The sequence below is a fragment of the Camelus bactrianus genome, chromosome 4, assembly GCF_048773025.1.
Source record: "Camelus bactrianus isolate YW-2024 breed Bactrian camel chromosome 4, ASM4877302v1, whole genome shotgun sequence".
In the NCBI taxonomy this organism is placed as follows: Eukaryota; Metazoa; Chordata; class Mammalia; order Artiodactyla; family Camelidae; genus Camelus; species Camelus bactrianus.
In genome coordinates, this window is record NC_133542.1 from 39,036,944 (window position 1) to 39,061,544 (window position 24,601).

General features: G+C 38.8%; 1 protein-coding gene across 1 annotated transcript in view; it reads right to left on the reverse strand.

Moving 5' to 3' along the window:
* The window catches only part of TRPM6 (transient receptor potential cation channel subfamily M member 6), a 122,090-nt gene that overhangs the window by 69,519 nt on the left and 27,970 nt on the right, over window positions 1-24,601 (reverse strand). The window contains exons 6-13 of the mRNA XM_074361716.1: window positions 23,286-23,410; window positions 13,455-13,626; window positions 8,780-8,948; window positions 7,363-7,486; window positions 5,108-5,180; window positions 4,888-4,988; window positions 2,337-2,471; window positions 1,176-1,229 (exon numbers count right to left, since the gene is read on the reverse strand). Coding sequence (XP_074217817.1) covers window positions 1,176-1,229; window positions 2,337-2,471; window positions 4,888-4,988; window positions 5,108-5,180; window positions 7,363-7,486; window positions 8,780-8,948; window positions 13,455-13,626; window positions 23,286-23,410 — 953 coding nt within the window. The remainder of the gene's footprint in view (window positions 1-1,175; window positions 1,230-2,336; window positions 2,472-4,887; window positions 4,989-5,107; window positions 5,181-7,362; window positions 7,487-8,779; window positions 8,949-13,454; window positions 13,627-23,285; window positions 23,411-24,601) is intronic.

The window sequence follows — 24,601 nt, forward strand, 5'->3', positions numbered from 1 at the left end:
TAAAGGCACAGAGTGCTGAGCAAGGTCTTCGAAATAAACAGATTGTGAATAATATTCACAAAGTTTTGAACAAGAAATAAGATTACATATATAAGTAAATGTAAATAATTTAATTTCTCATTTTCACATTAATAATTTGCTTTTTTAAAGGAACACAAATAATGTTCTTATTTGATGCTAGTTAATTAATGACTTCATTCCTTTTCCTTCAGGTTACTGTGATAGAATTAGAGTTTAAGGAAATAATCTAAGGAAAGTCATTTTGCCCTGGCATAAACCAACACACAACAAATTTACATCAGCATGGATACTTTTGCTTACAACTAATTTGCCAACTAAATGTCTTCCTCCTCAGTCCTTCCACTCTGGCTCTTCCACCAAGTCAATACACTCAGAAAGCCCCCACTCTCTCCATCAAGATACTAGACTTCAGAAAAATGAGGGGAAAACTTTTTAAATGTACTGTGGATGGATTTCAATCATGATGACAAAAAAAGACACTCCCAGTTTCCTGCAGATGTAAATAAAAGTGCTTGGTAATTAAAAGAGAAAGAATTAAGGCACAAAGTCTGTTAAAGTTGGCAAGTTTTGGTAACTAATAGGGGATCAGATTATTTTAAGTCTGACTTAACTTTCAGTGAGAATACCATGAGAAAAATATAAGCAAAGGTCTAGAGCATTGGGATCAATCCTGGCTCCCTAGAACAATTCTTGGACTCACAACGGAAGAGAGAGCCCCCAAAGTATCACTAAAAGCCAAAACAATCACAAAAACAATGGAAATCACATATTAGTCCTTCAATAAAGACAACAGAACCAGGAAGTTTCTCAATTTTCAGCAGGTGTTATTATCATCATTGGCAATACTGTTGTATCATGTTGAACTGAAATTCTGCTTGGAAGTTTCTACGTCTCCAATTCATGTTTTATAACAGAAAATAATGATTAGCCAATGCAACTTACTTGGTGGGTCAAATCTTTAAAAACACAAAGTAAATTATGGGAAAAATGTGAGTGTAGCTTGGTGAGGAAACTCTTCAGGTTCACAGGTAAAGAGGATAGGTACTTCGCTATAAAATCCAAATCTACATTCCACAAAGCAAAACCTGGCAACATTCCACCACAAAGTTAAGACAATAAAAGAAGAAGTTTGCACACCTTCATAATTAGATTACCTGTTTTACATCTCGGACAAGATGATGCAAGAGCATATTAGTTGGTCCTTGTTTCTGTAATAAAGAACAAGAGGAAGGATTTTAGTCCCTTTTTAATTACAACATGCTAGGGAGAAAAAAAAAACTAATACTGAAAATTTTCTTCAACATCTTTAGTAATGAAGTCTAAGCCAAATTAATTCTAAGGAAGGCGTTTCTCAAGAGAAAATTTAATTAGATTGAAATATTTTCAATGCAAGATGTATAACATCTAGGTAGTAAGGCCTTAATTAACTTTATGTGACAAGAAGCAGATACAAATTTTAACTAATCTATGACTATCTTTCTCATATAAACCACACAATTATTGGGGGGGTGGGTATAGCTCATTGTAGAGCACATGTTTAGCATATATGAGATCCTGGGTTCAATCCCTAGTACTTGCATTAAAATCAATCACACAATTACATTCCATCAACAAGTACTTATTGAACATTTGCTGTGTTCATTCAAGCTTCTGAGGAACTCAACGAAGAATACAAGTATTTTCTTCATAGTTTTTACATTCTAATAGAAGGAGTGGGACTTAGATTAAAAAATTACCAACAATATGCTTAAAAAGAGTGGCAAATAATCTGTATCGTAGGGGCTGATGACTGTGAACTGGAATAATCAAAACGACAGGATTTGAGCAGGATTCTGAAGAAAGAGTAAGATCCAAAGGCAAAGAAGGACATCTTAAGAAGAGTTCATGACTTGAGCAACTGGTGTTTTTACAATGAGCAAGTCAGTCTAGTTTCAACAAAGGGTATGCACAGGGAAGTTGAAGGAACACAATTTTAACAGTGACCTTAGGTTGAAATGCTTCTAATTACTCAATGAAAGCAATTTGTTCTTATTCACATCTTTGGTTTTAATTATGGTTTTACTACCCTATTCCCTTAAATTGGTTTATACTTCTATTCTCAGTAATTAATTAAAATGGGAAACGTAAAAATGACCATAGGATAAAACAGATTTGGTAAGGATGTTTTTCGTTTGATTGAAAAGTCTATCGCTCTATAAGCTATCTTTACATAGGAATATCAAGGAGGCTTAAACATTCAAGACACAGCTTAAGGTAAATCTTAAGCTAATTAATAAATAAATCTTATGGAGGTGATGAAATGTTCCAGTACTCACTGTATTATAGAGCTCTTCCAGTCTGGGGATGGTAAGGAAGCGATGGAGGTTCACTCCATATTCTATCAAGAGCTTTACAAAATCCACTCGATCCATCATTAAAGCATCTAACATTGCTTGTTCCAGGGAGCCAGGCTTCAGAGGGTGGAAATAAATAAGAGATAAAGAGACAATTAAGAAAGTAGAAATAACTAAAGAACTACATGTATTTGAACTCAAAAGTATAACAGAAAAAATAATCATAAAATACAATCTTACTAAGAAATGTTCAGGACCTGAGTGAAGAAATAATAAAAAATGTACTTGAAGGCATAAAAGACATCTTGAATAAATTTGTTCTTGAATCAGAAGATTGACTATGGGAAAGATCTCAACACTTCCCAAATTAATGTTCAGGTTTAATACAATTCTAATGAAAACCCAAGGTTTCTTAATTTTCTTTCTTTGTTTTTTCTTTGTAACCTTGCATGTTTCTATTTAAACTATACCTGCCTCCTGGGTATTGTGGCAAATTAAACATACTCATCTACTTTTACTTCTACTCAAGCTCCACCAAAATTATAGTAAGGGGAATATTTTTTTTTAAAGAAATGAATCTACAAGAACAAGGAGGTTAACAGTGAAACATTTTAGAAATTGGAAAGCAGATGGTCAAGTGGTAATTGACTGAGCAGTCCCCAGAAAGCCAGAAAATGGAAGCTCCCCAGAAACTGAAATTGAAAAAAATCAAGAACCCAACAAATCTACACCACAGAACTCTGGCAGCATAAGTTGCTAATGTCAGGACCTTCCCAGTCATCTTCCCCTATTAACTTCCAAAACAATAGCAGCAATGCTTTTACCTTACAGACAGGGGGCTGGAGGATTCTTTTCTGATATTATGAGTAATTCACGATAAAAAACATGAATGTGCTAACATCTCAGGACCCCTAAGAAATGACAGCCAGATCACCCTACTGTGAAGCCCAAATCTGCAGACTCAGAATTTCTAATGAGCTTTCTTTCCTCCACTGTTAAACAAAGAGTACAGGACAAAAAGATCCACAAAATATCAACTAGGAGGAATCAGACAATGCAGGAAGAAGAAAACTTCAAAAGAAATATCTTTGATAGCCTCAAAAATATAAAAGAAGATCCTATATTCAGGATGTTATTTTCAAAATGGAGAAAGAACAAAGTTGCTCTTAGAAAGTAATAATATGTTACCAGAAACAAAAAGTTACATACAAGGCATGAAAAATTAAAGCTGAGGAAATTTACCAAAGAAAAGATATGGAAAACAAGAGAAAAAAGGTAAGATTAGCGGAGCAGCCATAGGTCTAACATTTAAATGGTAAAATTCCTGAAAGAGAGCAGAGAAAACAGGGGAGGAAACTGCCCAGCCTAGAAACACACGATTGCCAAGTTGAAAGCAAGGACCCAGAGTGATGGATCTAAAGACTCACAAAAACACGTATCATTGTGAAATCCCAGAACACTGGAATAAGGGAAAGTTTTTCTTAAACTTCCAGAGAAGAAAGAATGGTTGCAAACAAAGGATCAAAAAAAAAGAAAAGTTTTTACTTTTTAACAGTACTGCTGGGCACTAGAAGCTAAGTATTCAAAATTTTCTAGGAGAATTAGTTCAGCCTTGAATTAAAATATATCCAAACATACAAGTCCTCAAAATTTTTATCTCCCATATTTCTCAGGAAGTTACGGAAGGATGCACATTAACAAATAAAGGAGTAAACCAAGAAAAAGGAAGACAGGGGATACAGAAAACGGGTGCTCTAACACAGGAGAGAATTTCTAAGATGATGGATGATGGCCCAGCACCGGGAAGTACAGGCAACCAGTCCAGACTGCAGCAGTGAGAACCACAGACAGAAATGTTGAGGCGTCTCTAAAATTAATCAGAAAACAGCAATATGACATTATTTAGAAATATGGAGATTTATAAATGTCAGAACAGTTCAAAAATGTCAAAAGTATTTGGCTTCTGTGATTAGCAGGGCAGCGAACTACTGTCTTTTTGGTAGCTTTTTGGTACCATTTGACATTTTAAACAATGAGCACAAATTAGTTCGACCCAAAAGTAATAGACCTGTGGTAAGGTCACAGCCATAATTTTTAAAAATGAAATGTTCATCGTGATTAGCATTAGCACTGTGAGTAATCTTTCTTCTTCCTGCTTTTCTGTTTTCACTAATTTCTATTATAAGCATGCATTACATTTTAATGCAAAAAAGAAAAAAAAAACTTTAAGTTTTAAATAGCAATATAAAAATCTGCCCACTCAAAAAGTAAATTTAAAACTCCTTCTATTTGTCTTTCTCTCAACTTCCTCTGTCAGCTTCAACAAGGCTGCAAAGCCCAAGGAAAAATATGTTTTCAGGGAGGCAAAGTAGATGAGAAAAATGTCTTAGCGATCCCTGAATCCCAGCATCAGAGATGCTACCCCCATACGCCTCCCCAAAGCAATCTATCTCTCCTCCTATTTTCTCTTTTGCCCCTCCCTAACAAACCAACACACTACATAGGCATTCAAATAGCTCCATTTTCATTATACCTTCCAATGCTGTCCATAAATGAGGATATGTTTCTTGGCAATGTCCATTCTGTCCCAAGCCATTGCCAGATTTAATTGTTCTGATGCTGATAAATTTGTGCCTGGGGTAAAAGAAAGGAATTACATATTCTGTTCAAAACGTCAACATAAACAGCACAAAGTGCCGTGGAATGTGAAAGGAGGAAAGGAGGAAAAACTGTAATTTTATTTGGACACTCACCCTTTAGCAGAGCTGTTAGGATAGCTAAATCAAGGTCCTGTGACTCCTCGGAATCAGCATCAAATATGGTAATCTATAGCAGTTGAAAAATAGAAAGTCATATATGTGGGGAACTAGCAAAGAAATGCTCTCCAAAGTACTCACAAAATTCACTCTTGAGCCAATGAACTGAGGAAAACACTGTTCATTAATGTCAAAAATCACACAGCGTTTAAAAAAAATTTAACTAATTAAGAGAGAAAACTTTCAAGTATGGTAAAGGAGAATTGTGCACATGCAGGAAAAAAAATGAAAAATTCTGAGGATCCTACAGGGAACATACGTGAAAGAACATTACTACATTAATTTACTATTCACATACTATAGTGAAAAGAAACTCAGTGTCAACTCCTCATGTGAAGAAAACCATTCCTAATTTTGAAGGGATACAAAATGAAATCCCTCTGTTCACCTAGCCTTAGAGACTAAAACTTCTACTTTTTAATGAAAAATGAATCCTCAAGGATTTGTCATAAAGTAAGTGAGGCAATTACAATGCACCCGGTGAGCAAGCAGAATGGACAGCACAGACAGCCTTCACGATGTCAAAGTGTCCAGTGCCTCCTGGCATGTGACTGATTTTTTTTTTAAGACAAATAAGGACACTATTTATAATTATAAAAATTCTCCTGCTGTTAATGAGTGTACCTCAGTCTTTCCAGATGAAAATATATTATATAGCAGAGGGGGCTGTTCAACAAAAAAAGAGCCAAGATTGGCAAGTTCAAGCCCTCAATATGCCACTAACTCATCAGCTGTGGGAAAATTTCTTAAAGCCACTGCCTCTCAGGTTCCTCACCCACAAGATGAGAGGAACTCACTAAATAATCTCTAAGGTCTCATAAAGATAGAAAAAACTATGATTCTACAATTCACGTTAAGAGCCCTTCTACCTAACATCCCCTCCATATGCATGAATAAAATCAACCCTCAATTGTGCAGGAATTGAGAACCTAATTTCGTGTAAACCCTTAGCTGCCTCCTCTAGTTCCCTCTTTTTGTTTTGGAGGTGGGGGGGCGGTAATTAGGTTTATTTCTTTATTTATTCTTAATGGAGGTACTGGGGGTTGAACCTAGGAACTTGTGCGTGCTAAGCACATGCTCTACCACTGAGCTCTACCCTCACCCTCCCTCTTGATTACTACACCACTCCTTAGTTACTCTCCTTGATGACTGGAAGAAACAAAATACAAGGGTGATCTCTTTAACGTGTCCTCTTCTTAACTTACTGATTATTGTGGGGAATATAAAATGTAGTAGATCATGTACAAGATTTCAATTCTGTGCACAAGTTTCTGTTCTACCATGTCATAGTAGATTCTGGGCAAATCACTTAAATTCTCCAGGCTTTAGCTTCATCATCTTTCTGAAACTGAAATACACCATCAGTGTCATCTTGAACTCATTCAACTCAACTCACTATTTCAAGTAAATAAATATCTTGAAAAAGTATATATTGAAAGCACACTGTTAATTGTAGACATGGTTGTTATTTTTGTTGTTTTTAGGTCAACTAAAATCCCAAAGTGTTTTTCACATCGGTTTAGCCATGCTTAGTCTAGACTGAACTTGTTCAGTTGGTTTCTTGAGGCCAGGTGCTTTAATATTATCAAAATCTTGTATGATTTGGTCCAGCCTTCAAATCCTGGAAAGGCCACTGTGAATTATGACATATGTGAATATTTACTGTAACTGTCAGCTTCATACCATCTGTCACTGATAAAAATTTTGATCAAAGTACCCTAAAACACTAAAACCTTTTCCTGAATCTATATTATGTTCATAGCCCATGGTTTGTGGCCTCTGTTTTCTGAGAGTATATTCTCACATTTCCACTGTCCAGTGCATCCCCCATGACCTCCTGCAGGATATACTGAGGACAGTGTGACACAGTCATCTAAGCCAACAGACTTGAGTTTATTTAAGACATGGAGCTGCTCCTTTACCTTCTGAAAATATTTACATGTAATTTTCACTAAATTTGATCATTTTCCTGTAATACTGTTTTATTATCTTAGTGCTTTTCCCCAGGTACAGTCAGGAAGTTGAAGCATGGTGGGGGGAATGGGGAAAAGAAGCCAAGTTTACTAAACTAAAGGTCAAGTTCTGTAGAGTTATCCACGGTCAAGTTAGAAATGAAAAAAAAAATCATAAAAATAAATATCACAATTGTCGAATATTAGCATTTTTTAAGTCAATTGAGTCATCATACTCACAGAATCCCTGTGCACCATACATGCCATTAGAATTTGAAAAAGGTGCTTGGACTGTTTAAGACTAAAGTTGAAGGTGTTCTGAATCATGCAGATGAGCTCCTCCTTCACCTGAGGACGCAGGGTCCTGGGAGAGAGAGAAAAACGGCCGTGACTTGACACAATGCAGAGAAGGGGACAAGCCAGAAACATCAGTACAAGTATAGCTTCCCTGCGTCAGTCCTGTCTGACTCAGAAGGCTTCTATGAACAGTTCTGCCGGGAGACGTGAGTGGGAAGCCAAGCAAAGCAAAGCAGTGGCACCAGGAGAAGGCGGAACTGAGAGCGAGAGAGGACTGGTGAGCCATGGTTCTAGGAAGAACGGGCTACGGGGCAGGGTTCTCCAGCTGATAGACTTCCAGGGAGCTGTGAATCTCCAGAAATTAGAGGCATCATACTCTCAAAGAATCTGAAACTCTGAAAGGCTGAAGAACCACTCCTCTGGGTGACTTTAGGAAAGAGAGAGGTAAAATTAGAATAGGAAGGGGGCAGAGGGTGGAAGCAGAGGCTGAGAGCTGAAAAGGGAAAGAAACTGTAGGGGAAGAGTGGTCAGAGAGCACATACAACACAAGCAATAAACAAATGTTTATTAAGTAAATTAGTGGGGTAGACATTTCAGTTCATAGGTACTGTATTTATTTACACAGTAGAAAGATAATGTTTTGAAATGAAAAGAATCACACTGGGTACAGGGATGGCTAGAGGAAAACTACCATCTTGTTTGAAAAGGGGAAAGAATTAAAGCCTCAAATAAGCACAACATATGCTACAAAAATGTCAGGATGGTGGTTTCCCTAATTTTGGCTATTTTTACTAATGGCAACTGAATTTGAAGGTGATCTGGGGCCACAATGGTCTCCTCCCTCCCTCCCCCGGGAAATGCTTTTTCCCTAAGCTCAGACAAGGCTCCAGGTCCGTGTCAGAAGCAGGCCATTCTTCAGCTAAGGAACCAGCAACTTGCATCACTGGAGGGCAGTTTAGTGTTGCTTAACAAATACAAAAACCACTGAAACATGAATTCCAATCTCAACCTCTCCATCCTCCAAGATATCCAGAGACTTCTAGTCTCTGTCCTCTAAGGATATCCAGCCCACATGGAAGCAGAGCTTAAAGAACTTAAACGGAAGAATAAAGAGCACAGTTTCAGAAATAAAGAGTCAACAAATATGCAGAATAGAGACGATTATACCGTATAGCACAGGGAAATATATACAAGATCTTGTAGCTCACAGCGAAAAAAATGAGACAATGAACATATATATGTCCATGTATAACTGAAAAATCATGCTCTACACTGGAATTTGACACAACATTGTAAAATGACTATAACTCAATAAAAAATGGTAAAAAAAAAAAAAAAAAAAAAAGAGTCAGCAACTCACCCTTCATCTGCCAGGTGCTTGTGGGTGAAGGCCAGGAGGTCGGCAGCCCTGCCTGTGCCTTCACACACCACCACGGGGTCTTTGTCTTTCACAGTCTCCCACACCGAGAGGATGACGTTGGGACCACCTTCCACCACCAGCCCCACCACGGGCACGCCTTGTCTTGAGCCTATTTCAGGTGACAAACAACATCAGATTGTTACAAAGGAGCCCCATCTCAGCCAATCAGCAATTCTCACTGCCAGACACAAGTCTTTCAATTACCACATATATTTGCTCCTTGCACCAGCCCCTCTCTCTTCTTTGACTCAGCCTTGCTCAGTTTATGACCAACCCAGAAGCTTGGACTTTAAATAAAAGTAGCAGAAATATAGGGAGAGCATCTTCTCCCAGTTGAAAAGGTGGCTAAAGGCTAACTATAGTCTTCAAGAAATGTTAATATTTTATTGTGGAAAATTTCAAACGTATCTAAAGGAAAACAGAATGATATAATGGATCCCAATGCATCCATCACTCATCTCCAAAAATGACCAAACTTTTGCCAATTCAAACAACTTTTAATGGTGGTTATTTCTAAGAATGAGATGGGATGGGTAACACTCAGAGATTTTATATTTCAATTTATTCCATTTTTCACTGTTTGACTTTCTTATCAGATTACATATTACTTCATTAAAGTAAGGAAGACAAAAAAAAAGAAAAACCTGTCGTAATTCTTTTTTAAAAGATACTAAGTGAACAAAAGATACAGAATAATATGCCCACTACAATCCTATTTTAAAATTTTTTAAACCATATTATATATGGGTATCTATGTTATATATACATATGCACATATCTATATGTATAATGTTATATAAATGACCAGAAAATTCTGGAAGGATATATATTAAATTATTAATAGTGAAGAAAAGAGAGGAGGATTTGGGGAAATGTTGAAAAGGGATTTTGACTGTTTATTCTATAGATTTCTTATTTGATTTAACTTTTACACCATATGTGTATTGCTATATTTAAACCAATTTTTTTTTCAAAAGGAGGAAAATTGGCAGGCAACACCACGCTTGCACCTGAACAACAGATGACTTTACTCTGGGCCCTGTGTTCTATAGAGCCCTCCTCTGGGCATGCGCCTCCCCTCATGATGAGGAGTCTACAGGGTCAAGGTTCAAGGGAAGACTGCCCCTTCTCCTACTTACGAGACAGCCCTGGATCCCAAAATTCTTGCTTCCAAGGCTGTTTGAACCTCTGCCCCACGAACACACTTGTCAAAGCAAGAAACAACTTTGAGGAGTAGTGGAGAGGTGGCTAGAACTTGGACATAAGTCTGATGTGTCTAGGTAACGTGTATGTGGCCTGGACATCATAACATTGAGCCAAAGGTGGGAAGAGAAGCAGAGAGCGACCTGTGAGCCATGGGCCAAGGTGCTGGTTCTGCTTCACCTCCACATTCTGTCTCAGTCCTCCCCAAAATCCAGGACTTGACCTCAAACCCGGCCTTCAAAAAGGTGAAAGGATTGAACCTTATTGTCTTGTTACTTTCGTTAGCTTGATTTAAAGCTTTTATACACTTAGACAAATAGGGTGTGGGCTTCCGTGTGTGCCTTTGTCCTGACTCCACGAACATTAGGAGTGGGTCTGCCAACACACATCCAAATGCCCCATTCAGTCTATTTAACTGCTTTGACATTCTACTCGCTTTCCTTTTCCACATACCTCCACTTCCTTATTATGTTCTCCCTATCACTAAAAAGCAAACCCAAGGTATATCTACTGATAGTCCTAGGGTTTTTTCAACAACATAGTCTTGTAAAATCTAAATGAAAGGTGAAAATGGTTTATTAAGGCATAAAAGTAATAGAAGAAAATTTCGATTAATATTTCATTAATTATAGAATTATTGAAATGGATGGATGAAAACTTTTTCAAGAGAATCTCTTACATGCTATACAATGAAATACTATGCAATCATTAAAGATGTGCTAAATTACGCTTGCTGGTATGAAAATACATCCATGTTTAGTGGAAGAAGAGGAGAAGCCAACAAAAGATATTATATGATCCCAGTGTTCATTTTTCAAAGCTGCTCTGTGTGTGTATGTAGAAAATTTCTGAGAGCTTACAGATGAAAAAGTTAACAATGGTCATTTTTGATAGTGAGATTACAAAAAGCTATTGCTCCTTTCTCTTCTACGTCTTCTTCCTTTACCCTAATATGAGAGTATGTAACACTTTTATCATCAGAAAAAGAAATCAGAAAGGGTTTTTTGAGGAGAGGGGAAAAGGATTTAGTTTCTGTTAGGTACATCTTTATTGAAGCAATGGCTAATTTCCGCAAAAATAAATATTTTTGATAAATGTTTTCTACAAAAAAAGGATCTTACTGATGCTACTAATTCAGTTTGTTAAAAAGGAAAAAAATTGTGAAGCTTTTGCTGGCAAATCTCATCAAAGAGCTGCCTCTGCTCCTGGCCCCCAGGGTGGGCAGGAATTTGATGCTACACCTCAACATGAAAAGCTCCCAGAGTAGGTGTCTCAGGAAAGGGTGCTCTTCTCCACTGAGACTTGGATCGTGACCACATTCAGAGTCAGCTGACCCTATGCTCTCCATCCTCAGAGGCTTACAGCACACGAACTGACATTGGCCAATTTCAAATGGATAAACTCAGTGGTTTCTATAGCCACCTTATGGAGTCAGCCTTTTTTTTTTTAAGTGCTCTCTGCCAAAATCAAGGGTTTGCCAGGGACTCTGAGAAAGCTGGCTAAAAAGAAATGAAAGAAATCAAGAAAATATTTAATTATTTTCATTCCATCCAAGTAAATCCCTTCATAAATAAGTCAGTGACACCTACAAACACGGCAGGAAGCCTCCCTAGTGAGCACAGTATGAAGATCACCTTTGATACGTAAGAATTTTGGATTTGTTAGGGACTTTCTTCATTTGTCTTTCCTTCCTTTCTTCCTTCCCTCCCTCCCTTCTTTCTTTCATTCTTATGTGTGCATGTGTGTAGTTTATTGTTTTTTGCTGTTTTCCTGTCAGTTCTCCACAGAATAATAAATGTTACCAGTCCCACTGGAATTGACTCCACATTCTCTCTCCACAGACAGCAAAACCTTCCAAATAAATCCTAAATTTCAAACCCTTTGAAAGTAGAAATAACACTTGCATTGGTGATATGCAAGTTCAGGGCTGTTTTCATTCATCCACAAATGGAGACTCAGCAGGAAATAGGAAAGACAGAGACTTGGGTCTCCCAGGGCACGCATTATAGTGCTGCACAGAATCCCCAAGCCCAGGTGGTGAGCTCAGGTCAACAGAAGCAACAGGACATTTGAGGTAACAGATATTTCAGAGTCCTACAGGGACTTCCCTGCAGCGATTCGTCTTCAAGGCAGTCTCTGACCTGCCCTCCTCCTCCTGCTCTCTGTCGGTCTCCCTCCCCAGTAGCACCCCCACCTCCTAGAGGTCCACATACCTGCTCCTTTCTTCTCGTTCCTGATCTAAATGAGCCTCCAAACTTCATTCACACAAAGCTCTAAAGGACCGGCAACAATTCCCAGAGTCCCTGTCCCTACCTCCATCCCAACCAGGAGATGACCCCATACCAAAGGAGTATAAAAGGAAAGAAAGAAACACATTTACTGAGGACATATTATGTACCAAATACTATTCTAGGCACACCTAACATACTTTCTCTCCTCTAATTATCACAACAAAAGGTAGAGGGAGACAGTTTCTTCTGTTTTGTACCAAGAAAACAGTTTGACAGATGTTAATTTCCTTGCCCAAGGTCCCCAGCAGTACATGATAGAGCTTTGACCATCTGACCTCACTACATTCTGCTGCTTCAGAGGATTCGGGCCCAAAACTCAAAGGATGTTTGGTTTTCCAGCCCAAAGTCAAAGGCTGAAGAGAACGAGCCTCCTGAGGGTCTTCCCACCCCCTGGCACCTCTGCCTGAAGGGTGGGAGCGTTTTGTGGAAGATTTAACTCACCCAGAGGCAGGGGCCGCCTTCTGTTGCCTTGGATGCAGTCTCTGTTTCTCCAGGCAGAACCCAGCCCTCCTCCTCCCTTTAAGGATTCCCACCTCCCCACCCAAGAATGCTCACTGATTCTGGCCCTCCTCTCTCCTCTCCTCAGACACCACCAAAATGGCGGTCTCAGAGCAGCACTGCCAGCATGTCACAACATCAGTACCTTCAAAGGCCCCGATTTCTACAAATCCTGATTTCAACCCCTTCTCTGACTAGGGCCACCCCACTCATGTACGAAATGTCATCTTCCCTGACTGTCAAGGTGCATACCCGCCCTCTTCTCGGGCTTGTCTCCTCATTGCTCTTCAGCCATCCCCATTCCCACATCAATCCCTCCCCTCCTCTCTCCCTCTATCCACCCAACCCTGAGGACTCCTGGAGGCCCTGCTAAAGTCTCCACTTGGACACCGAAACTCCCCTGACTATGCTGTCCCCCCAGAAATTCCTGCTGCCCCTCTGACTGTCACCCACAACTCCACACCACCTGACACCCTGCCTTCTTCTCGCTGAGGGTTCACAGGTGTTAACTTAAGCCAGGGGCCAGCTCAGACCTCTCCACCCTGCACAGGTGGCAACGGAGCACTCTGCTCCATAGCAGACCCCCAGCCAGGCCCTGCTGGCTGAGCCCCCGGGGTACTCACAGCTGTGGATTTTCTGCAAAGAGAGGTACTTTTCCAGGTTCCTCCTGAGCTTCATCTCATTGCCGTACTTGCCCACGGTGCCGTCGTCGGACAGGATGAAGTGGGAGTGCATGCAGTTGAGTGTGGGCAGCTTGCTGAGGGGGTTGCCCAGAGTCTGGTATAGACACACCACCTATAAGACAGCCAGGGCAAGGTAGGGTCAGAGCCTGAGACCCCTCCTGGCTCAACTGCTCCAAGACCTGTCTACACATGACAGAGTTCCCGTCCAGGTCAAAAAGCACCACTTGCTACCGAAAGCAGTGCTTCTCAAGCTACCCACAGTGAAAAATCAACTGAGTTTTCTTTTTTTATTTCTTATATTTTTATGGACAAATATGTAGGCTGATCATGCATGACGAGGATGCAGCGTGTACTACAGGAGACTCATGACAAGTTCAACAACACTCGCACACACCATGCTGAGCAACATAAGCCCACTGGCCATATGCGTGGACATCACAGAGCTGTCACATTGCTAAAAAAGATTCTACAAAAAATAAAAAAAAAGAAAGAAAGAAACCAACCAGAAAAGTCTGGTGCTCTTAACTGTATTAAAAATTCATTCAAAGACGAAAAAGAAGATAGATAGATAAATAAATAAATAAATAAATAAATAAATAAATAAATAAATAAATAAAATTTAAAAGATTCTAAATATTTATTTTCAATTTCTGTACTTACCCTGTCTCAGATCATTAAAAAGCAATTCAAAGATCTGCATTGGTACACAGACTACATCACTATCCAGAAATTAAGTATTATTTTATACCTATCAGAATGGCAGGGCATAAAAAAACCCAGAATACCCAAAGCTGGCAATGGTATAAGGAAATGGGCACCCTACATATGTGCCTACACATACACAGAAAAGAATTCTGGAATGATACACACCAAAACATTAAAAGTGATTACTTTTTCTTCAAACCTTTTGTAATACTTAAGATTTCCACCAAAAATATACATGACTCTTTATAAACAGACTTAGACAAGTCTATTCCCTTTAGGAAAAAATGGACAGATAGGATCAAAGCATCAATGACAGGAATGAATAAAGCAGAGTAGTACCAGATGAGGGAAGAGAAGGGCAAATCATACATGTCCCTGGTTTTACCACATGCACGCCACTGCAGAAAGCTTGCTGTTGCAGTCCTCCCTCGGAATCTGCAGGGGGGTTGGTTCTAGGACCCCCCCACAGATACCAAAATCCTCCAATGCTCAAGTCCCTATTATAAAATGGCATAGTATTGAGTATAGAGGCCAAGATGGCGGAGTAGTAGGACACTCGTAGCTCACCCTCTCTCATAGATACACCAAGACTCACATTCACGGACCCACTCAGCCAACCAGAGCACCTGCAGAACTCCGACAGAACATCATTCTCTTCAAAAGACAAAGACGCCAAAACTCTGTTAGGAGAAAGGAAAAAAAGAAAGAAGAAAAGGCAAAACAGTGCGGGACTAGTCCCGCGGGGAGGGAGCAGCAAAGGAGGACTAGCGCTCCAGAGAGGCCAGCGGGACAGAGGGGGAGCCTCCCACGCTCAGATCTGTACGGAGCAGCCGTTGAACTACAGAACTAAGTTAAATGGGCACAGAGGGTCCCTGTGACACCCAGCCCCAGAAGCAAGCTGGCAGCTGGGGGCCGGGACAGGCTGCCTGAGCCAGGCAGAGGACTGGGGCGTCTGCACTGAGGCAGCCCTGGAGGACTGCAAGGGGCTGCGCAACGTGGATGAGTGGGTGCACAGGGCAGAACAATCTGGGCCCTCCATAAAACAGCAGGGCTGATTTGCCCTGGGGGTAAGGGTGCATACCCCCATCTCTGAAAAGCCACGGAAGGTTTTCGGTGAGGAGAAGCGGGACTCAGGCACGGCAGCCATATCCTCCGGCGCTTGGCACCCAGGTAGGGGTGGGGACAAAACCTGAATCTGCTCCTGAGGGCTCAGCAGCGTCAAAGGCCAGACAGTGACTTGTTTGCAGCCCAAGTCAGATAGGATCCTTCTGCCCTGGTGCCTCACAAAGTTCACACTGCCAGGACAAACAAGGAGCTGAGTTTGGGCACGGAGCAGGGGCACGGCTGTTCCGCTGTCTTCCCGGGGCTGCCTGAGGAGCGCCAACCCCGGGCAGAGCGCCCGGCTGCGCAGAGCTGCGGAGCGACCAGCTCCAGAGGACAGCGGATGGCCCCTCGCCCCAAGACGGAGCACGCTGCGGCACGGAGCGCGCAGCGGCACGGAGCCGCAGAGCGACTGGCGCCAGGAGACGGCGGGTGGCCCCTCGCCTTTCTGGCAGGAACACTCTGCTGGGAGGGGGGGCGATCTACTTGCCAACAGGCACCGGGAGCAGCACAGACCAGGGTGCCAACAGAGGGCCTCTGGAAACAGCAAGCTGAGTTCCCAGAACAGGGCAAAGACAGAAAGACTTCTGATTAAGAGCACACAGTCTCCAGGAGAACACCCCCTCCCCTTTTCTAAAAAAATCTGTTTTTACCTGTTGTATTTTCTATTACCTTTTTAATTTTTACTTTTTGAACAATTATATATCCTCCCAGTTTTAATCCCTTTAAAATTTTTCTTTTAAAATAATATTATTATTATTTTAAAAAATCCACGTCATGTCATTTTTATTTCTCTGGGTTTTGATCTCCTGTTATTGATTATACACAGGTTTCAAAGATTTTTTTTCCTTTTTTCTCCTTTTTTAAAGGTTTTTAAGAGATGTCTCAATCCGCTTGCTATTCTGCTTTAACTTGCTCTTTAATTATTCATTATACACTGTTTTCAAACCTTTTTTCCCTCCCCTTTTTGAAAATTCTCTTTATCATATCTTTTTTTATCTGTTCTATTTCTTATTACCTTTTTAATTTCTACTTTCTAAACAACTGTATATGCTAGTTTTAACTCCTTTTAAAATTTTTTCTTTCTAAACAATTGTATATGCTTCTAGTTTTAATTCCTTTAAAATTTTTCTTTTAAAGTAGTTTTATTATTTTTTTTTAAAAATCCACCTGATTCCATTTTCATTTCTTTAGGTTTTGATTTCCTGTTACTGATTATAAATAGGTTTCAAATATCATTTTTTGATCTTTTCCCCTTTTTTTAAGGGTTTTTAAAAAGATGTCTCAACTCAAATGCTAGTCTGATTCAAATTGCTCTTCTATAATTGTTTATACACTGTTTTCAAACCTTTTTTTCTCCCTTCTTTTATAATTCTCCCTTTATTTTTTTTTGTCTGTTCTATTTTCTATTACCTTTTTAATTTCTACTTTCTAAATAATTGTATATGCTTCTAGTTTTAATTCCTTTTTAAATTTTCTTTTAAAGTAGTTACATTATTTTTTTTAAATACACCCGATTTCATTTTCATTTCTTTTGGTTTTGATCTCCTGTTATTGATTATAAATAAGTTTCAAATACCATTTTTTGATCTTTCTTCCTTTTTTTAAGGGTTTTTTAAAAAATGTCTCAACTCGAATGCTAGTCTGATTCAAATTGGTCTTCTATAATTGATTATACACTCTTTTCAAACCTTCTTTCTCCCTTCTTTTAAAATTCTCTTTCTCTCTCTCATTTTTTTCTTTAAGTTTTATTCCTACATAGGCATTAGACAGATAAATAAATAAACTCCTTTAAGGACCACAATAGATAACTGATACTCCATAAGCCACAGTGCCAGCGAGATATGAGCAAGATGAAGCAGAGAAACCATTCCCAATTAAAAGAACAAGAGAAATCCCCTGAAAGAACAATCAATGAAATAGACATTGATAGCCTACTAGATCAAGATTTCAAAAAAGGAGTGATCAAAGTACTGAAGGGACTAAAAGAGATAGTGTTTAGAGATATAAAATATGTCAAAAATGAAACTGAAGCTATAAAGAAGAGCTAAGTAGAATTGGTAAACTCATTGGCTGAGATGAAAAATGATCTAAAGGCTGTGCAAAGCAGACTAGATAATGCAGAGGAACGAATAAGTGACCTAGAAGACAGGACAAAAGAAAGCACCCAATCAGAACAACTGCAAGATAAACAAATAAAAACAAATGAAAGCAACATAAGGGACCTATGGGATAATATAAAGCGTGCCAATCTTCGCATAATAGGGGTCCCAGAAGGGGAAGAAAGATCAAAGGGGATTGAAAAGGTATTTGAAGAAATCATGACTGAAAACTTCCCAAACTTAAAGAAGGAATCAGATATCCAAGTACAGGAAGTTCAAAGGGTCCAAAACAGGAAGAACCCAAACAGACCCACACCAAGACATATTGTAATCAAGATGGCCAGAGTCAAGGATAAAGAAATGATCCTAAAGGCAGCAAGAGAAAAGCAAAGAGTGCGTTACAAGGGAACCCCCATAAGGCTCTCAGCTGATTTCTCTACACAAACACTACAGGCCAGAAGGGAGTGGCAAAATATATTCAAAGTCCTGAATGAAAAAAAGATGCAGTCTAGGATACTTTATCCAGCAAGGCTATCCTTTAAGATAGAAGGAGAGATAAAGAATTTCATAGACAAGCAAAAACAAAAAGAGTTTAGCAACACTAAACCCATACTAAAAGAAATATTGAAAGGTCTACTCTAAATAGAAAAGCAGCAGGATGCTACAGGAATGAGAAACTCATAACCGGAAAGGTGATAACTCATGAATTACAAATAAAATAAACATGAAATTGTAAAAGAAGACATCTAAATCATTAAGAGTGGGAGAGGGAAGCAAGAAAATATAGAGGGTTTTTTTTTCTTTCTTTTTTAAATTTTTTGTTTTTGGTAGGAAGGGTTCGAGATATAGTAATGGGCTCATAGACTTACAGAAAAGGGTAACCACAAGCCAAAATCTTACAAAGGAGTCACAAAAACTAAATAAAATCCATGATAATACAAAGGAAAATTACCAAACCACAAAAGGAAGAAGAAAGGAACAAAGAGGAAATACCAAATCAACTGCAAATACAAGTTCAAAATGGCAATAAACACACATCTATCATTAATTACTGTAAATGTAAATGGACTACATGCTCCAGTCAAAAGACACAGAGTGGCAGACTGGATAATAAAGCAAGAACTTTCAATATGCTGCATACAAGAGACCCACTTTAGGGAGAAGGACACATATAGATTGAGAGTGAAAGGATGGAGCAGGATATTCCATGCAAATGGAAAAGTCAAAAAAGCAGGTGTGGCAGTACTGATTTCAGACAAAATAAACTTTAAAACAAAGGCCATAAAGAAAGATAAAGAAGGACATTTTATAATGATTAAAGGAGTGATACAAGATGAGGGTATTACACTTGTTAATATATATGCACCCAATATAGGAGCACCTAAATACATAAAACAATTACTAACAGAGATAAAGGGGGATATTGATGGGAATACAATCATAGTTGGATATTTTAACACCACATTAACATCACTAGACAGATCTTCTAGACAGAAAATAAACAAGGCAACAGAGAAATTAAATAATACAATAGAAAAACTAATTTGGTGGATATTTTCAGAGCATTACACCCCCCAAAAACAGGATATACATTCTTTTCAAGTGCACATGGAACATTTTCTAGGATTGATCATGTACTTGGGCACAAAAGAAACCTCAACAATTTTAAGAAGATAGAAATTATCTCAAGCATCTTTACTGACCACAATGCCATGAAACTAGAAATCAACAACAGAGAAACAAAGGAGGAAAAAAGGAAAGCATGGAGATTAAACAATATGTTATTGAAAAACCAATGGGTCAATCAGGAAATCAAAGCTGAAATTAAAAAATACCTTGAAACAAATGAAAATGAAAGCACAACCACACAAAATTTATGGGACACAGCAAAGGCAGTGCTAAGAGGGGAGTTTATAGCGATACAGGCCTTCCTCAAAAAAGAAGAACAATCTCAAACAATTTAACCCACCAACTAAAAGAACTAGAAAAAGAAGAACAAAAAACCCCAAAAGACAGCAGAAGGAAGGAAATTATAAAGATCAGGGAGGAAATAAATAAAATAGAGATTTAAAAAACATAGAAAAAATCAATCAAACTAAAAGCTGGTTTTTTGAAAAAGTAAATAAAATCGACAAACCTCTGGGCCAACTTCACAATGAAGAAAAAAGAGAGAGCACAAATTAGCAAAATAAGAAAGGAAAATGGAGAAATTACAACAAATAAAATAGAAATACAGAATATCATACGAGAATATTATGAAAAACCATATGGAACCAAACTGGATAACCTAGAGGAGACGGACAAGTTTCTGGAAACATACTGTCCACCAAGACTGAATCAAGAAGAAACTGACCACTTGAACAAACCGATCACTAGAAATGAAATCTAAATAGCACTAAAAAACCTCCCTACAAATGAAAGTCCAGGACCAGACGGCTTCACCAGGGAATTCTACCAAACATACAAAGAAGAACTCATACCAGTCCTTCTCAAACTCTTCCAGAAGATTGAAAAGGAGGGAATACTCCCAAACTCATTCTATGAAGCCACCATCACCCTGATACCAAAACCAGGCAAAGACATTACCAAAAAAGAGAATTATAGGCCAGTATCAGTGATGAACATAGATGCAAAAATCCTCACCAAAATACCAGCAAATAGAATCCAACAACACATAAAAAAGATTATACATCATGACCAAGTGGGGTTCATCCCAGGGACACAAAGGTGGTTCAACATATGCAGATCAATCAATGTAATACATCACATCAACAAGAGAAAGGACAAAAACCACATGATCATCTCAATCGATACAGAAAAAGCATTTGATAAAATTCAACACCCATTTATGATAAAAACTCTCACCAAAGTGGGTATAGAGGGAGCATATCTCAACATCATAAAAGCTATATATGACAAACCTACAGCCAGCATAGTACTCAATGGTGAAAAACTCAAAAGCTTCCCACTAAAATCTGGGACAAGACAAGGATGCCCACTATCACCATTCCTATTCAACATAGTCTTGGAAGTCCTGGCCACAGCAGTCAGGCAAGAGAGAGAAATAAAAGGGACCGAAATTGGAAAAGAAGCAGTAAAAGTGTCACTATATGCTGACGACATGTTACTATATATAGAAAATCCTAAAAGGTCCACACAAAAACTACTATAGCTGATCGAAGAATTCAGCAAGGCAGCAGGTCACAAGATTAACATTCAAAAATCAGTGGCATTTCTTTACACTAATGATGAATCAACAGAAAAAGAAAGTAAAGAAACAATCCCCTTCAAAATAGCACCCAAAGTAATAAAATATCTGAGAATAAATCTAACCAAGGAGGTGAAAGAATTATACACAGAAAACTATAAACCATTGATGAAGGAAATTAAAGAAGACTTTAAAAAATGGAAAGATATCCCATGGTCTTGGATTGAAGAATCAATATGATTAAAATGCCCACACTGCCCAAGGCAATCTACAGATTTAATGCAATCCCTATCAAATTACCAAGGACATATTTCACAGAACTAGAACAAATCATAATAAAATTTATACGGAACCACAAAAGACCTAGAATTGCCAAAGCATTACTGAAGAGAAAGAAAGAGGCTGGAGGAATAACTCTCCCAGACTTCACACAATACTATAGAGCTACAGTCATCAAGACAGCATGGTATTGGTACCAAAACAGACATATAGACCAATGGAACAGAATAGAGAGCCCAGAAATGAACCCACAAACTTTTGGTCAACTCATCTTCGACGAAGGAGGCAAGAATATACAATGGAATAAACACAGTCTCTTCAGCAAATGGTGTTGGGAAAACTGGACAGCAGCATGTAAAGCAGTGAAGCTAGAACACTCCCTTACACCATACACAAAAATAAACTCAAAATGGATCAAAGACTTAAACATAAGATGATACAATATACCGCCTAAAAGAAAATATAGGCAAAGCATTATCTGACATACATCTAAAAAATGTTCTCCTAGGGCAGTCCGCCCAAGCAATAGAAATAAAATCAAGGATAAACAAATGGGACCTAATGAAACTTACAAGCTTCTGCACAGCAAAGGAAACCATAAGTAAAACAAAAAGACAACCTAAGAAATGGGAGAAAATTTTTGCAAATGAAACCACCAAAGGCTTGATCTCCAGAATATATAAGCAGCTCATATGCCTTAATAAGAAAAAAACAAACAACCCAATCCAAAAATGGGCAAAAGACCTAAACAAGCAATTCTCCAAGGAAGACATACAAATGATCAATAGGCACATGAAAAAATGCTCAATATCACTAATTATCAGAGAAATGCAAATCAAAACTACAATGAGGTATCACCTCATACCAGTCAGAATGGCCATCATTCAAAAATTCACAAATGACAAATGCTGGAGAGGCTGTGGAGAAAAGGGAGCCCTCCTACACTGCTGGTGGGAATGCAGTTTGGTGCAGCCACTGGGTAAAACAGTATAGAGATTCCTCAAAAGACTAGGAATAGACTTACCATAGGACCCAGGAATCCCGCTCCTGGGCATATATCCAGAAGGGACCCTGCTCCAAAATGACACCTGCACCCCAATGTTCATAGCAGCACTATTTACAATAGCCAAGACATGGAAACAGCCTAAATGTCCATCAACAGATGACTGGATAAAGAAGAAGTGGTATATTTATACAATGGAATACTACTCAGGCATAAAAACCTACAACATAACGCCATTTGCAGCAACATGGATGTTCCTGGAGAATGTCATTCTAAGTGAAGTAAGCCAGAAAGAGAAAGAAAAATATCATATGAGGTCGCTTATATTTTAGGAATCTAAAAATAAACAAACAAAGAAACAAAGCATAAATACAAAACAGGAATAGACTCATAGACATAGAATACAAACTTGTGGTTGCCAAGGGGGCGGAGGGTGGGAAGGGATAGATGGGATTTCAAAATTGTAGAATAGATAAACAAGATTATATTGTATAGCACAGGGAAATATACACAAGATCTAATGGTAGTTCACAAAGAAAAAAAGGTGACAATGAATATATATATGTTCATGTATAACTGAAAAATTGTGCTCTACACTGGAATTTGACACAACATTGTAAAATGACTATAAATCAATAAAAAATGTTAAAAATTTTTTGAAAAAAGTGGCATATTATTTGCATTTAACCTCTGGATATCCTCCCTTACACTTGAAATCATCTCAAGATTACTTATAATACCTAATACAACATAAATGTTATACAGATAGTTGCCAGTGGGAAGCAAATTCAGGTTTCACTTTTGGGGACTTTCTGGAATTTTTTTCTCTGAATATTTTCAATTTGTGGTTGACTGAATCTGAGGATGCAGAAACCAGAACCCATGAGATACAGAGGGCTGACTGTACTCTGAGGAAGACAGGAGGCATTGAAGGGTTTTTCACAGAGGAGTAGCATGAGCTGATTTCAGTTTCAGTGGAATCACTCCGGCTACTGTGTTGAGATTAGGCTGTAATAAGAGACATAGGTGAGAGTGGGGAAGGGTATTACAGTCACCCAGGTGACAGAAAATGGTGGCCTGGACCTGCTCAGGAAAAGTGGGGGTAATGAAAAGAGGTCAGATTCCAGACATATTTTTAAAGGGAAGCTAAAATAACTTACTGAAGGATCAGGTTTGAGGCAAGAGATCATCCCAGGATTAGTTTTGGACAAGACTGTCACTTTCTAAAACAGGGTAAAGGAGGCAGTAGGAAGTCTGGCGTTGGTTTGGGGTATATTACATTCATGACATCTATCGGATATCCAGGTACAGTGCTAAGCTGGCAATCAGATACGTATTTATTTCCTTTTGTTGTGAAAGGATTGTCTACTTACGTCTCTTCCAATAAGATCTTTCCGGTTCTCAATGACACCCCAAGGAGGGATTCCAACTGTCCAGATTTTTCTAGAGGACTGGGAGGAATGGGCTTCCAGGGCATCCCCAACATGTTTGGACACACCTATGAACAACGGGTTTAGAAGTCAAACTTTAACTCACAAATCATGGCAAACACCACAGTTGTGCCGGAAAGAGACAAACAGACAAGTATATACAAAAAGCCATTATCAGGGAAAGTTGCGGGCACAGTGGAATTAATTTCTGTTATCTACTCCCTCTTGACTCCTCTTTCTTCTATCACTGACCTTTTTATCTGAACAATTCTCTTCTCCCTTTGGACAATTTCTACTTACAGCCTCAGTTCTGTCCCTATTCTGGCCTGACCAGAACATCCTCCAGGCCCACTCCTGACTTCATAAATGTTCCAAGTATTTTTCTCTCTAGCCTCCTCTACTGCCCCAGCAAAACATCCTGAAGATGTGTCCCCTGCTTCATTGAGGCAAATTAGTTTAGCAGCTTTATATACACAAATATTCTAGAACCAATACATTAATGTTTGCCCTTCTGGGATGAATAGTAGTAGCAGTAGTAGTAGTAATAATAGCCAACATTTACTGAACTCTTACTACACACCAGGTGCTTTTTAAAGTGTTTAACATGCACTTACACTTTAAGCAGGATTTTTTTTTTAGTCTATTTTGTAGGCAAAAATTGAAGCACAAAGAAGTTAAATCATTTGCCCAAGGTTATAGAGTCAGTAGTTTGTAGAGTTTGGATTCCAATCCAGGATATCTGACTCTTCTTCTTTAAATAGACTTTACTTTTTAGAGCAGTTTGAGATTCACAGCAAAATTGAGCCGAAGGTGCAGAGATTTCCCGTGTACCCTCTTCCCCACACACTCACAGCCTCCTCCACTATCAACATCCCTCACCAAAGTGGAATATTTGTTATAGCTGATGAACCTGCATTGACACATCATAATCACCCAAAGTCCAGTTTACACTGGAGGTCACTCTTGGTGTTGTACATCCAGTGGGTTTGGACAAATGTATAATAACATACATTCTTCTATTACAGCATCATACAGAGTAGTTCCTGCCCTAGAAATCCCCTGTGCTCTGTCTATTCACCTCTCATCCCCCTAGTCCCTGACAACCACTGATCTTTTTATTGTCTCCATAGTTTTGCCTTTTCCAGAGTGTCAGATAGTTGGAATTATGCAATATGTAGCCTCTTGAGATTGCCTTAGTCTGTCTTTTAATCACAACACTACACTATACCACTTACTCTTTCTATGCATAGTCTGACTTT